Source organism: Homarus americanus, unplaced genomic scaffold (assembly GCF_018991925.1).
Source record: "Homarus americanus isolate GMGI-L3 unplaced genomic scaffold, GMGI_Hamer_2.0 scaffold25860, whole genome shotgun sequence".
Taxonomy (NCBI): domain Eukaryota; kingdom Metazoa; phylum Arthropoda; class Malacostraca; order Decapoda; family Nephropidae; genus Homarus; species Homarus americanus.
Window position 1 is genome coordinate 175,846 of NW_024724693.1, and position 16,423 is coordinate 192,268.

Below are 16,423 nucleotides of genomic sequence, written 5' to 3' on the forward strand. Positions count from 1 at the left end.
GATGTTGTTAAGGCTGTATACATTATAAATTTGTTCTTCCAATATTAAGTACTGCACTTGCTGGTGTTGAATTTCATTTGCCATTTCAGACCACCCCTGCAGTTTATTTAGGAAAATCTTGTCGAACAAATCTGCTAACGTTTTTTGGGAAGTCTTCGGTAGTAGTATACAGCCTTAACAACATCAACACAGAGGGGCTAACTAAGAGCAGCCTGAGACAGTGTATTTGAAAAGTGGGTTTATATAGAAAGAAAGAGGTGAGTTTTGAGAATGTATAATGGAATGTTACAACTCTATCGAGGAAGAAATAAGGGGGATATAAAGTTATTCCGGGGGCTGACCATAAGTTGGATAAGTTAGGTTTAGGAATAAAGGAAATAGGTGTTGGAGAATGGCTGCTGGTATGGGCTCTGAAAGAAAGGAGGCTGTATGTGATGTGGTCGACGAGCTACCATGCACAGGCAACTATCAGACTCCTTATTTTATATGTTCTTATATTATAACAGTACTTCGGGTTATGTCACTCGATGTGTTGGGATCCGTTTTATAATTCTCACAGTCAAAACAAACACACACACACTAGTATTCACCTGACCTACATCTTACAGTGACCTAAGATGACCTGGGATAGGGAAGGGAGTGAAGGGTGGGGGCAGTGAGTGGGGGAGTGGAGGAGTGGAGGGGTAGTAATTATATGCATCAATATAAATGAAATTAAATCTATTTTAACCCAAGAATAAGTAGACGATTGGCTGAATATGTCTATAATGGTACATAAATGAGACATTTTGAACATGGCTAGACTATATACCTTTGGTCCCTGATAAGGCTCCATGTATACGGATTTAGAGCCTCAAAGTGCTCTAAATTTATCTCCTTTCCTCTAAATGCTCCATATTGCTCCAATAAAAATCCCACACGTAACATATCACCAAGATGTCAAATAAAAGAAAAATAAATAAATGTAATAAAAATAAAAATGGTCGTCATGGCGGCCATATTGTACGACGACACAATGCTAGTGCGTCACAGGTAACACAAGTGCGTCACATGTAACAAGTGCGTCACAGGTAACACAAGTGCGTCACAGGTAACAAGTGCGTCACAGGTAACATATGTAAGTAAACGTAAGTAACTTGGGTAAATATTAACAAGGGACGTAATGCAAGTAACATGTGACATGGATAATACAGGTAAGTAGCACAGTTAAATAAGTCAGGTAGGTTTAAACAGGTAACTCAGGTAAGTAACACAGGTAATTAACAAAGGTAAGTAACTCAAGTAAGTAACTCGGGTAATAACTCAGGCAAGTAATACAGGTAAGTAACTCAGGTAAGTAATATAGGTAAGTAATATAGTTAAGTAACTCAGGTAAATATTAAAGGCAATTAACTCAGTTAAGTATCTCAGGTAAGTAACACAGGTAAGTATTATAGGTAAGTAACACGGTTCGGAATAAAGTTTAGCAACAAAAGTAATACAGGTAAGTAATTCAGGTAACTCAGGTAAGTAACATAGGGAAGTAACTCAGGTAAATATCAAAGGTAAGTAACTCGTGTAAGTAATATACTCTAAGAAAGTAACACGGTTAAGGAATTTTTTAGTAACAAAGGTAATACAAGTAAGTACCACAGGTAAATAACTCAGGTTAGTATTAAGGTATGTAACTCAGGTAAGTAACCGAGGTAATTAACTCAGGTTAATAACAAAGGTACGAAATCCAGGTAAGCATAACATAACACGGGAAAAGGATAATGATAACGCATGTAAGTTGAAAGCGGTAACTCAAGTAACAAGGGTACGTAACAAGTAACACTGGTTAACACGGAACAATAACAAATAGCACAGATAAGTAATACATAGGACATGGGTAAATAAAAAATGTGATTAATACAGGTAAGTAACAAAGGTGAGTAATGTATGTAAGTAACACACTTTTTGGGAACCTCTAGGTAGAGAACACAGAATTTCCTTGTTTTTTTTATTTTTTTACTTGAGGGAGCCGTGTGGACATTGAGAAGGAGACGGTTACCAATATGGGGTTTAGGGGCACGAAGCTGTGGGCACGAAGCTGGTGGGCACGAAGCTTGAGGGCACGAAGATGGTGGGCACGAAGATGGTGGGCACGAAGAGGGCACGAAGATGGTGGGCACGAAGATGGTGGGCACAAGATGGTGGGCACAAAGATGGGGATAGATGAGGGCACGAAGATGGTGGAGAAACTGGTGGGCACTAAGCTTGCGGTACGAGGCGGACACTGAACGCGGTACTGAACTGCAGCGAGGAACGGACCCCGAGCGGACCCTAGGCGATGGACAGACGCCAGGCGGATACGAGACGCCAGGCGGACACGAGACGCCAGGCGGACACGAGACGCCAGGCGGACACGAGACGCCAGGCGGACACGAGACGCCAGGCGGACACGAGACGCCAGGCGGACACGAGACGCCAGGCGGACACGAGACGCCAGGCGGACACGAGACGCCAGGCGGACACGAGACGCCAGGCGGACACGAGACGCCAGGCGGACACGAGACGCCAGGCGGACGAGACGCCAGGCGGACACGAGACGCCAGGCGGACACAGAGACGCCAGGCGGACCAAGAGACGCCAGGCGGACACAAGACGCCAGGCGGACACAAGACGCCAGGCGGATACAAGACGCCAGGCGGACACAAGACGCCGGTGGCGGACACAAGACGCCAGGCGGACACAAGACGCCAGGCGGATAGCGAAGACGCCAGGCGGACACAAGACGCCAGGCGGACACAAGACGCCAGGCGGACACAAGACGCCAGGCGGACACCAAGACGCCAGGCGGACACAAGACGCCAGGCGGACACAAGAACCAGGCGACACAAGACGCCAGGCGGACACAAGACGCCAGGTGGACACGACGGCAGGCGGACACAAGACACCAGGCGGACACAAGACGCCAGGTGGACAAGACGCCAGGTGGACACGTGACGCCAGGCGGACACAAGACGCCAGGCGGACACAAGACGCCAGGCGGACACAAGACGCCAGGCGGACACAAGACGCCAGGCGGAGCCACGACGCCAGGCGGACACAAGACGCCAGGCGACACAAGACGCCAGGCGGACAAGACGCCAGGCGGACACAAGACGCCAGGCGGACACAAGACGCCAGGCGGACACAAGACGCCAAGGGACACAAGACGCCAAGCGGACCAAGACGCCGCGACACAAGACGCCAGCGGACACAAGACGCCGCGACAGGACGCCAGGACACAGGACGCCAGGCGGAGCACAGGACGCCAGGCGGACACAAGACGCCAGGCGGACACAAGACGCCAGGCGGACACAAGACGCCAGGCGGACACAAGACGCCAGGTGGACACAAGACGCCATGGTGACACAAGACGCCAGGCGGACACAAGACGCCTGCGGACAGCAGACGCCGCGGACACAAGACGCCAAGCGGACACAAGACGCCTGGCGGACACAAGACGCCTGGCGGATACAAGACGCCTGGCGGACATAAGACGCCAGGCGGAGCTGGCAAGACGCCAGGCGGACACAAGACGCCAGGCGGACACAAGACGCCAGGCGGACACAAGACGCCAGGCGGACACAAGACGCCAGGCGGACACAAGACGCCAGGCGGAACAAGACGCCAGGCGGACACAGGACGCCAGGCGGACACAAGACGCCAGGCGGACACAGGACGCCGCGGACACAAGACGCCAGGCGGACACAAGACGCCAGGCGATACAAGACGCCAGGCGGACACAAGACGCCAGGCGGATACAAGACGCCAGGCGGACACAGACGCCAGGCGGACGAGACGCCAGGCGGACACGAGACGCCAGGCGGACACAAGACGCCAGGCGGACACAAGACGCCGGGCGGATACAAGACGCCAGGGCGGACACAAGACGCCAGGCGGACACAAGACGCCTGGCGGACACAAGACGCCTGGCGGACAAGGCGCCAGGACACAAGACGCCAGGCGGACACAAGACGCCAGGCGGACACAAGACGCCTGGCGGACACAAGACGCCAGGCGGACAAGATGCCAGGCGGACACAAGACGCCAAGCGGACACAAGACGCCAAGCGGACAGACACCAGGAGGACACAAGACGCCAGGTGGACACAAGACGCCAGGTGGACACAAGACGCCAGGCGGACACAAGACGCCTGGCGGACACAAGACGTTAGGAGGACACAAGACGCCAGGTGGATAAAGACGCCAGGCGACACAAGACGCCAGGCGGAGACAAGACGCCAGGCGGACCAAGACGCCAGGCGGCAGACGCCAGGCGGACACAAGACGCCAGGCGACAAGACGCCAGGCGGACACAAGACGCCAGGCGATAAGACGCCAGGCGGACACAAGACGCCAGGCGGACACAAGACGCCAGGCGGACCAAGACGCCAGGCGGATACAAGACGCCAGGCGGACAAGGACGCCTGGCGATGCCGACGCCTGGCGGACACAAGACGCCTGGCGGACCAAGACGCCTGGCGGACACAAGACGCCTGGCGGACAAGACGCCAGGCGGACACAAGACGCCAGGCGGACACAAGACGCCAGGCGGACACAAGACGCCAGGCGGACACAAGACGCCTGGCGGACACAAGACGCCAGGCGGACACAAGACGCCAGGCGGACACGGACGCCAGGCGGACCCAAGACGCCAGGTGGACACAAGACGCCAGGCCGACACAAGACGCCTGGCGGACACAAGACGCCTGGCGGACACAAGACGCCTGGCGGACACAAGACGCCAGGCGGACACAAGACGCCAGGCGGACAAGACGCCAGGCGGACACAAGACGCCAGGCGGACACAAGACCAGGCGGACACAAGACGCCAGGCGGACACAAGACAAGCGACACAAGACGCCAAGCGGACACAAGACGCCAGGCGACACAAGACGCCAGGTGGAACAAGACGCCAGGCCGACACAAGACGCCTGGCGGACACAAGACGCCAGGCGACAAGACGCCGCGGACACAAGACGCCAGGCGACACAAGACGCCTGGCGGACACAAGACGCCAGGTGGACACAAGACGCCAAGCGGACACAAGACGCCAGGTGGACGCAAGACGCCAGGTGGACCAAGACGCCAGGTGGACACAAGACGCCAGGACACAAGACGCCAGACACAAGACGCCAGGACACAAGACGCCGGATAAGATTGGCTGACACAGGACGCCAGGAGGACACAAGTCGCCAAAATAACAAGAACAAAAATTACAATAATAATAATATTAATAATAATATGCCAATTATAATTTCACTGACAGGGATGGAGGAAAGGGGGCAGTGGTCGCCAACCCTCAGACTTCAATGAATATCCAAAATAATATCTTCATAGTTTAATAACATTACCCAGAAGACTTAATGGGATAAAAACAATGGAATTTTAGTCATTATGTATGTCCACTAAAACGGATTAGTTAGAATTAATTATTAAAAACAAATCCCCAACGTAATGTAACCTGGAGATCCATAAAAACAACTAATTTAGATTATTTATTTTCTTGGATTATATTTGATATCTATGAATGGAAAGATAAATGAAAAATAAGAAAATATTACAAAAGACAAACACGAGAAAAAATAAGAAAAAAGGAAGAGAATAGCAAAATCAAATCAAGAAAGAGGAAATAAAACAGAAAATATAATAAAATAAAGAGAAAATTAGAAAACATCAAATCAGACCAAGAAAAAAAATAAGTCCTAAGAAAATAATAATAAAGGAATTAACCTAAAAACAAAATAAAAGCAACCCAATAAAAACAAAATAATACGAAAAAGGAAATAATAAAGACATACGAATGAGAAAACTGAATAAGAATAATTCAAGAATAAAAATATAACCAAAACAATGACTCGGTAAATAATAAACAAAGAAAAATACATAATAATAAAACACATTAAGGAATAAAATCAAATAAACTTAATATAGAAAAATAAAACCGATTTCGAAATAGAAAAAATAGGATAATAAATAATGTAAAATACAGAAAAAGGTCAGAAAATAAAATAAACCGAGAGAAAGAAAATGAATAAATAGGATTCAAATAATAATAATAATAATAATAATAATAATAATAATAATAATAATAATAATAATATCAATAACAAAAATAAACTAGTTTTTTATCATTATTATTATTATTATTATTATTATTATTATCATCATTATTATCAGAGACCAAGGTGATGACACACACACACTATTAAGGACTATCATCTTTAATCTCTCAAGAAACATTTAGAGAAACTGAGAAGACGTAAAGCATTAACTAATATAAATGAGAATTAAAGAGTTTGACCTTTAGTGAAGAAATTATTATACAACAGTTATATGATGAAACTGTCTAATAATTCTGAATATAATTGGTTACGAATATTAACTTATAATAGACAGATAGACATAGATAAGGAGAAGATATAATAATAATAATAATAATAATAATAATAATAATAATAATAATAATAATAATAATAATAATAAGTAACATATAACGAAAAAATTGAAAAGACAGAAAATGGGAGACAGTCATTGAAAACGGGAAACTGAAAAACAGAATTTGACAGAAAAATTGAAGAGATAAAAAGGATGCATAGACAGACAAAAAGCTTAGTTAATAAACCCATCATTCAAGCTTTTCTCATCTGAAGACACGCCGCCTCAGCTTATTTCACCCAAAGCTTTACCACTCTAACACTAACCGCACCCCCCCCCCAATATACTGTTAGGGTGGTTAATCTTTAGGTAAAATAAGCTGGGGTGGCAATTCTTCAGGTGACCTTCAACAGGCATCATGGGCAGACAATGATGACCTTAAATGCGAAAACAAACGTAAAATAAACACGATCTTTTTTTTTCTGTATTATGTATTATTGATTATTGTAGGGCCATTAGCCTGTAGTTTCCTTATGTTAGTGTGATCTGGGGCAATAATTAGTGTGACCTGGTATCGTCAATAATAAGGTCAGGTCAACAAATAGTGTGACCTGATGTTCTTAAGATAAGGTCAAACAATTATCATGACCTGGTAACCACAAGACTAGTATGGTCAGGTCAACAGTAACTATGACCTAACAGCTTCCTAGCAGTATGACCCCATCAATAATATAGTGCGACCAGGGAAGGAGTACTACAAGAGGACTCACTAGCCCCGTATCTCTTTAGTGTGAGTACAGAGAACTACACAACAGAAGTTATTGATGACTATGAAGGAAGAGTTCACCTGTAAGCCATAGTACAGTAATTACCGCAGGCTACAATATACAGACGGTTTGGTTGGATTCAGCACCAAAATTTTAAGAGGGAACCGTGAGCATTATTTACAAATACATGATTACTACAAAATTAATAAAAATGGGGTTATTACAAAATTTCCTAAAATGGGATTTGCGTAAAATATACAAATTTAACATTGCTATAGATTTTATCATGGCTAAGATTAAAGAAAGTTTGAATATGTTAAGTTCAATCAAAATCTTACAAGACTGAGAATACATCATAACTTATACAGGTAAAACCGTAAAATAAAATTACAGATCTTGAAGCAATATTTTACAACCTTATGTTTATTACAATTCCCAGGTTTTCTTAGTGGTTCTTTAGCTATGAGTTATTCGAGTGTTTTCTTGGGTAATGGAAGGTTCAGTAGACACACCATATATTATTTATTACTTTTCAAATAATTCCCAGATATTCTTCCTTTTTTTTTAACCAAATTAATTTAATAAGGCGAAGAATCAATGTTTCTAATGGATTGAATGAGTAAATAAATAAGTGGATAATAAAGTGGTTAATAAAGACCTGAAGAAGAAGGCAGCAAATGGGTAATAAACTTTAAAAAATGTAAAAACCTCTGACTTGGAGTTGAACAATTTATAATAAAAAAAACACAACAAATATCGAAACAACGACAAAAAAATCTGCTTCAAAACGACGACCGCAAAAAAAAAAAAAATTATCCTCAAAACCACAACATAAAAAAAAATCAACTGAATTTCGAAACTACGACCACAATTTATCTTTTTTTTTGAGGTCACACTCTTGAAATTTCTAGTTTACTTGGGGTTAAAATTTCGAAACTAAAAAATTAAAAATAAAAATCAAGAAATTCACAAAAACTACGACGACAGGCGGAGTAGTAGGTCGTCTCTACCTGCCATGGACAACAAGACAACTGGAGGGTCTTATTGTCTTGTCTCCTGACGATACGGGATGGATGGTGACGGAGGATGAATGCCGTGAATGATGGGCAGGAGGAAGGGACGACGGGAAGAACAGGAAGAATAACAAGAATGAAGACTGAATATGTGCTATGAGTGACGGGAAGAGAGTAGACAGAATGGATGCTGTAATGGACGGGAAGACGGAGAGAGAAAAGAGGAATGCTGGAGATGCGGTGACGGGAGGAGGAAATGATGAAGAGATGCTGTAAGAGACGGGAAGAGAGAGAGAGAGAGAGAGAGACGCGGTAGACGGACGAGAAGGGGTGACGGTAGCGGAGGCGGGCAGGGCGGTAGATGTAGGAGAAGGAAGGGAAGGTAACAATCGAACCCTAAGAGACAAAACCGCTCTACATCCCTACCTGAGATGATCCTCTTACACACACACACACACACACACACACACACACACACACACACACACACACACACTTTATCACCAGAGTGTCAGGGTCAACAATAAACATAATCCAGGTATACAGGTTAAAAAATAAGTCAGTCCAGGTGTCTACAGGTGTAATTAGATTTAAAATTGGGTCATTTATACAGGTATTTTACAGGTGCAATTAGGTTTAATATAATGACTTGGAGAAACGATAAACGAAGAATTAATTGCGGGTGAAGAAATATATTTAATTATGTATTTTGGTTTATTCTTCACGTAGTTGTTTATTGAACTAAGGAAGACAATTCTTAGTTAACTTATTAATTATAAAGACAAGAAATGTATCAAAATAACTGGGATTATTTTATTTATCACTTATATAAAAAAAATCAGGACTTTTATTAAATGATTTTTTCCTTATAACAAAAAACAAAACTTAAGGGATTTATTTTACTTCAAATTCTATGAAACTTTGACTGAGGGATTTTGTTTTCCTATTTAAAATGTATTAAAACTTTGAACACATAATTAATTAATTACCAAACATTGATCACCTATTTTCTTTGATCAAGGTATTTTGTTTTCCTTGTACATATAAATCATAACTGATCAAGAAAATATATTTATCCTTTAAGAGGGAATTATTGATCATATATTTAATAGAGATTTGATCAACAGCAGAATCTAGACACCACCAACTCTACACCACCGACTCTACACCACCGACTCTACACCACCGATGCCTTGAGGTTTCGACTGACCAACTAAACCCCACTAAAAACAAATGAATCTACAATAATATAAAATTAACGAGGTTATTACTAAGACCGTCCATTATATATAAACTATTTCCCTATAATAACTATTTTTTTTAAGAATGAATCGAGAAGAAAGAGGAAATTTGGTCAAAGAATTTATTTATTTCATATGAGTAAATCAATTTGTTTCCTTACCGATAGTCATCATAATTATAGTATAATGTTATAGTTATAGAATAATCACAATAATGTTCCTATATATAATTGATATAGTAACATATGTTGCACTCAGGTATAGAAAGTCCTTCCTAGGGTTTGTTAGATTTAAAAAACCCTCTAACGAAATTTATAGATATGAAAGTCTATTATATTTAGGGTCCGTTAGAGGTGAACCCCTCTCTCTAACGGCTTATATATAGAAAAGTCCTTTATATGGAGGTTTTACTGTATATACATTAAGCGTAAAAAGTAAGAAAGAACTAATTAAATTTCTTATATCATAATGTTTTCAGTATATAGATCAACAGGAAAAACTTCACTTAAAACAAAAACACAAACAAATTAACATTCGAACTGACATTTACAAACAAAAATATAAGAAAATCGTCTCTTGTTTACGTAGACACATCAACATTATTTCTCACCTTTATGACACACCCATTAAACAAAATCTCTCTATCTACATCTTGAAATTAATAAAACAATATATTCTTTGTTAATTTTTTTTTATTAGACACCATACACTCAAAAAAAATATCCCAGTAACGTCTAGTAATGCATTAAGAGAAATCAGAAATAAAAAATAAATAAATTGAAAGTTGTAGTGTAAATAATGTGTTCTCTTTCCGTCTTATCCACTAACCACTGAACGGAATTACACCTTATTATTCAAACTACTTTCATAACTACAACAAACCTTCCTAGTATCGTCCAGTAAAGCATATTTTAACATTTTTATCATATACAAATAAAGAAGATAATTTATATAACCAGAATACATTATACCTTAGGAAAAATAACTCCAATAACAGCTTCCTTTTTTAAGTATGAGATATAACACTATTAGTCTGAGTGTCATATTATTGCAGTGTATCAGAAAATATAACCAAAACTAATTTTCTTGTCACTAGTTTTTTTTTTCTTTTTTTTGGTAGGGAATAAAGTATACATCATTAACTAAACTGTCTCATTATACACTTACTACGTCTATGAATAGTGAATAACAGAGTGACATACATTCATTTATGACACTGGTGTACATACAACTCTCATCCTTCACCAAACTAAATGAATAAATATGATAATTAAGAAAATAAACAACTATAACACACAAATAAAAGCCCCATGGAACTATACACAAAAAAATACTGAGACAAAAATATAAATCACGAAAATAAATCGATAATTAAAGAAAAAATCCAATTAACAAATATTTAACAACAATGAAAATCTGAAAAACTACAAGATTAAACTGAAAAAAAATCATCACTTTAACATAAAAAAACGCTTATTACTGAGAGAGAGAGAGAGAGAGAGAGAGAGAGACCTAGCACCCCTCATAGGTAAACTGATTACGGTTTATTTTACACACAAACCTAATTCACGCTTTTATTACAATTGACGTACACACTCAGATACGATATATCCGTGTGTGTGTGTGTGTGTGTGTGTGTGTGTGTACGTGTATATGACGTCCTAACATGGAGACGGACAAATCAGAGTGAAATATTGATGTCAGTTGATATGGTGTGGTGTGTGTGGTGTGTGTGGTGTGGTGTAGTGTAGTGTGTGTGGTGTGGTGTGTGTAAATTCCTCCTAAAATTAACACAATAAAATTCAAATTAAACTAAATAATAAAACTTATAAAAATAAATACAAGGTTACAAAAATTAAATGAAAATACAAAGCAATACAAAAACCCTATACAAAATACTAGCTACAAAAAACAACAATAACAACTACAAAACCCTAACATAAAATCCTAAGTTCCAAAATATTAAAAAAATTCTACAAAAATCCCCAAATAATAAAGCAATAAAATTCCAGAATAAACTACAAAAATTAATAATGTAACAAAAACTTAAGTTAAATATAAATAAAAAAAATTCAAAAACTCCAAAATAAACGACAAATCTTAAGTCCAAAGGAAACATAAAACACGATACAGTTGATATAAACAAAAACCTTCCTGTAAACAAGATCCCTCCTATATATAAAAAACCTCTGCAAACAAATAACCTACCCTGCAAAATAAAAGCCCTTCATGTAAACAATAGTCCTTTCCTGTAAACAAAAGCCCTCATATAAACAATTACTCCCTGTAAACAAAAGCCCACTGTAAACAAGTCCCTTAAAAACAGACCCCTTTATAAACAAACAGCATGTAAACAAAAGCCCACTGTAAACAAGTCCCTTAAAAACAGACCCCTCTTATAAACAAAACAGCATGTAAACAAAAGCCCTCATGTAAACAAAAGACCTCCCTGCTCCCGTAACAATGTCCATGCATTAAGTACAAGGCTGTCCGGATGTTCTCATCGCCGCTAAATAAATAAGTCACAGGTTCGACCTCAAACACCGTCTTGTTCTTACAGCAACGTTAACAGTCGACACGAATTCTACAACCACACGGTGAACACTTGTTAAACACAGGTTATAGTCCCAGGTGTGTTGACTTCAGTGTTAATAGAGGTATATTAAACCCAGGTAAGTTTATTATTTCAGAGTTATTAGGGATTATTTATTTTCTTTGGTTATGTTAAATATATTTTAGATTCATTTATCATACCAGTAATACCAAAAACAGTGAACTTCCTAATAAAAATAATAATAATTTTACCGAACGTTATAAAAATATTTCAGATTAAAATTTATATATATATAGGCAAGAGTATCAATATTGGCCTAAATTACTTTGCGAAATAAAAATAATGTGTCCTTTTCACACCACTACAAAATATCTTTCAAACAGTGACGATACAGTGGTAATACAGTGCCAATACAGTGGTAATACAGTGACGATAGTGATAATACAGTAACAATACAGTGACATTACATTGATGATACAGTGATAATAGTGACAATACAGTGAAATAGTGACGATACAGTGACGATACAGTGACTATACAGTGACAATACAGTGACAATACAGTGACGATAGTGGCAATACAGTGACTGCCTGAAACTGTAAATAAAACTAGAGAAAAATAAATAAAATGAATCAGGAAAACATTCTAAATTTTAAACTAATCATCAGCCACGTTCAGGCACTTAAGGTTTAAACTGTTGTATCAAACTGTGGAGTAAAGGAAGTATGTACACAAAGATATAATGACCCAGCTCCTCTTAGCTTCAAGTCTGGAAAAGGTTGACTAATTTCCCAGTACTGTAAAGGTAATTTAGTAAGAAGTCTTCACAAGTTGTATTTACTTTTTATCATATTCAGTCAATTGCCATTAACTTCAAGGCAACTAAACCAGAGTTAATATAATAGTTTACAAATACATTTCAATATCAATATGACACAGTGACAGTCATAAGATAAACATACGGAAGTTTTTGGATTTCATATATAATTTACTATTGTCTTATATTAAGTTATAACATGTATTTTTTATATATGTTACTATATAATATAAATCTAATATATTTAACAATTCCACCAAGTACTGAGCGTGCACGGTGGGAATTAAAATTGAATTGTTTATAAATGTGCGATGACAAGAATTGACCCTAATTATTAAACGTAAAAAAAAATGGTAATTCTTAAAAAAAATAAAAAATGCCTCCACACAAAATAAAGAATGAAAATAAACACCAATTAGACATTAACTACTCTATAAGTTTATTTCTATCAAACGTAGGAGAGAGCGATATTAAACTGTAAAATATCACAAACTTATAATTTTTCCTTAATTTTCATGTCATAAAAGAATACATATGTCGTACAATACTTCACTCAATTCAAACAAATTCAATTTACTTCATAATTTTTCTCACTATATTAAAACAAACATCGCGAGATTGTATAAATTCTCACTATTAAAAAAAATTATATATATTTATCAAACGAAAAATAAATCACAACTCTCACTTAACCTAACCTAACCTAACCTAACCTAACCTAACCTAACCTAACCTAACCTAACCTAACCTCGTCATCACTCGTTCACCTCCAGGTCAACGGAGAGGGAGGAGGATCCAGCCAATTAAGACACAGGTAAATCGGATCTGGGTTTTACATAGTCCGCTGGAGTTACCTGTCGGGGACGTCTGATCACGGTTAATTAGCGTTCAATAATGATTAATAAAGAACTATGGTATTTAGACCTAGAATACTTGTCCCTGATTGGTTGTGCTTGAGATATGACGCTTGTTTATTATATCCTGACTATGGGTTAGGTTAGGTTAGGATATCAGAATAATAACCCATCAAGAATATCCTTTTCGTACAAGTTTGTGTTTATGATAAAATTAAGTTCATCAACATCTAGTCAATATATGAACACTTGAACAATTTTTTTTTACCAATATTAAACTTATAATAAAAAAATATATATATTCACAAGTCCACCAAACATTAGACACAAACAGTTCAACGACTTAATGAACTTGTACACACTAATAAGACCAATTTTCACTAAAAACAAGATCACTTAAAATAACCCACGATATAAAAAGGTAATACAATTTGTGTACCAGAAATCCACATTCCGATAGGTTACTCTAGCTTGTGTGATCATATTCCTCATCACGTCATATACTAGTTACTAACACTAGCTAGAGGGTGCTAGTTTAGATGCCAGAGTGATGTACCAAGTATCTATCTAAACGTCTCTAGAATGTCAACACGCTTAAACCCCCCCACCCACCCCACTCCAACCCCCACCCCTACTACCCCACCCTCAACGACCCCCCTGTACCTAGACAAGCCGTTCCACACGTCCTCAAACACCTTCAGGAACACTGTAAAGCTTTCTTCAGGTAATCTTCAGAAATTTCTTAACTCAGGTATCAGGTTTCTTGGTCTCCTCTGAGTAGCTACGGGATGTGTGTGTGTGTGTGTGTGTGTGTGTGTGTCATTGAGGGGATGTCACAGTATATTAGCATCTTCAAGGTGCCTGGGGTGGGGGGGAGAGCATGGTTTTGTGTACTATAAGCCTCCAGAGGTGTATGAGTGAGTGGTGGATGGTCTTAACGTCTGGTTCACCTTGTATAATTTGACAGGTCTTACAGCTTCAAAAAGTGTTATTTCATCAATCGACAAAGTAAAGAAAAAATATGGTGTGTAACTGTGTCTGTCGCATACAAGGTCACTGGTGAGTCAAATGCATTAGTGTATGGGTTCATGCATAGTAAACATACATAGCATACACAGAGGACATACCTAGCCTATACAGAGCACGTACCTAGCATACAGAGGTCATCCCTAGCATACTCAGGTCATACCTAGCATACACAAAGGACATACGTAACAGGCATCATCTAAACTGATATTATTTTAGTCTACACACACACACACACACACACACACACACACACACACACACGACGCCAGGTGCATCTCTGTCACCACCGTCGTTTCAGGCAGAGACAAAAGGATTACTGTATCATATTGTTTACTTAGTGTGTAAACAATGGTACTGTTTGAACGACTGTCAATTACAAAGAATGAACTACTTTAGGTCGTAATTGTGAAAAAATATAAGGAAATGAAATCAATTTCAGAACTCAAAAAATACACAGGTGAATTTGAATACATTTGTATATTTAAATTCACAGAAAAATTTAAATAGAGGTAAATTAAAATGTATATAAAATTTAAATTTTAAGTAAATTTATATTCAGCTATAATTTTAAAAACACGTAACCTGAGCAAAACTTGACTCAGGTTAATAAGCGTCAACTGAAATCATCAATTTTTACCTGGAAAGAACCATAATAAAAAAAAATATATTCAATGGTGTAAATATCAAATAATACCATATGTAAGAATTTGTATCGAGGGATATTATCAGGTTAATGATAAGAATTACCTGTGGAATATTTTAAGCAACAATTCACCTGTTAGAGGAATATTTATATCTGAATCCAATTAAATACCTAAATAAAAACTGATGTGTTAATTAAAATATCATAAAATTAGTTAAGTTTACATCCTACGTGAGGACTATCTCTTATGTAATACTGATATCAAGAGGAGTATTTCACTAAAATACAACCTAAGTACAAGAATATTTCTCTGAGTATCTACATGACAATATAATACTCCTCCCTGTAGAGCAATATTTCTATCATCAAAATTGTCAACAGGAGTATCTTAAAATATTCCCCCAACACCACCTGCCAGATGAAATAACCTCTCCCCACCACCTGCCAGATGGAATATCCCCTCAACACCACCTGCCAGATGGAATAACTCTCCTCCCTCCCCGCACCACCTGCCACCATCAGCCTTAGTATGAGCGTTGCTACCCACCGCCATTTTGTGCCCCGCCTCTATCCATCTGCTAGGACCAATACTCTGTACACCTGTATTCTGTGAGGCTGAACATCTGCCCTGGGATGCTGAGTTTCTGCCCTGAGACAAACACACCCACACACACCTATATACTGCTTACATCATTATCAATATCCACGTCTATTCATATTCAGTATATATTTCTCAGGTATATATACTGCCTAGAGCAAATATGTATTGGTTGTATATACTCTATAGGCTGAGGTCGATATGTTTATACCAGGGATATATAATATATTATTTTTATATATCTGGGTCTTAAGTCGAATTAATTTGTTTATTGTATATATACATATATACATACATATATGTTTGTAAATATATACATACGTACGTACACATATATACATAAAACACACATTATGGATTTCAGCTACTTTTAATTCTAACGCTGTACAATATACATACGATACATACATAGGCACAGAAACATACATAAAGAAAGTCGATCAAATACACAACACACGCAAATATGCACATTGGTATACACATCCACAGACACACACACACACACACACACACACACACATC

General features: G+C 39.1%; 1 protein-coding gene across 1 annotated transcript; it reads left to right on the forward strand.

The window, feature by feature from the left end:
• Positions 1 to 2,196: 2,196 nt before the first annotated feature.
• LOC121864522 (neurofilament heavy polypeptide-like) lies at positions 2,197 to 5,165 on the forward strand. Its single transcript, XM_042363593.1, has 2 exons — positions 2,197 to 2,887; positions 2,974 to 5,165. The coding sequence occupies exons 1-2, from the start codon at positions 2,197 to 2,199 to the stop codon at positions 5,163 to 5,165; spliced, it is 2,883 nt and encodes a 960-aa protein (XP_042219527.1).
• Positions 5,166 to 16,423: the final 11,258 nt, after the last annotated feature.

Excerpts from the sequence above, each read along its gene's own strand:
- LOC121864522 (XM_042363593.1), top strand. The coding sequence starts at position 2,197 with ATGAGGGCACGAAGATGGTGGAGAAACTGGTGGGCACTAAGCTTGCGG. Across the intron at positions 2,888-2,973 it reads AGGCGGACACAAGACGCCAG|GCGGACACAAGACGCCAGGC; the intron begins GTGGACACGACG and ends ACGTGACGCCAG.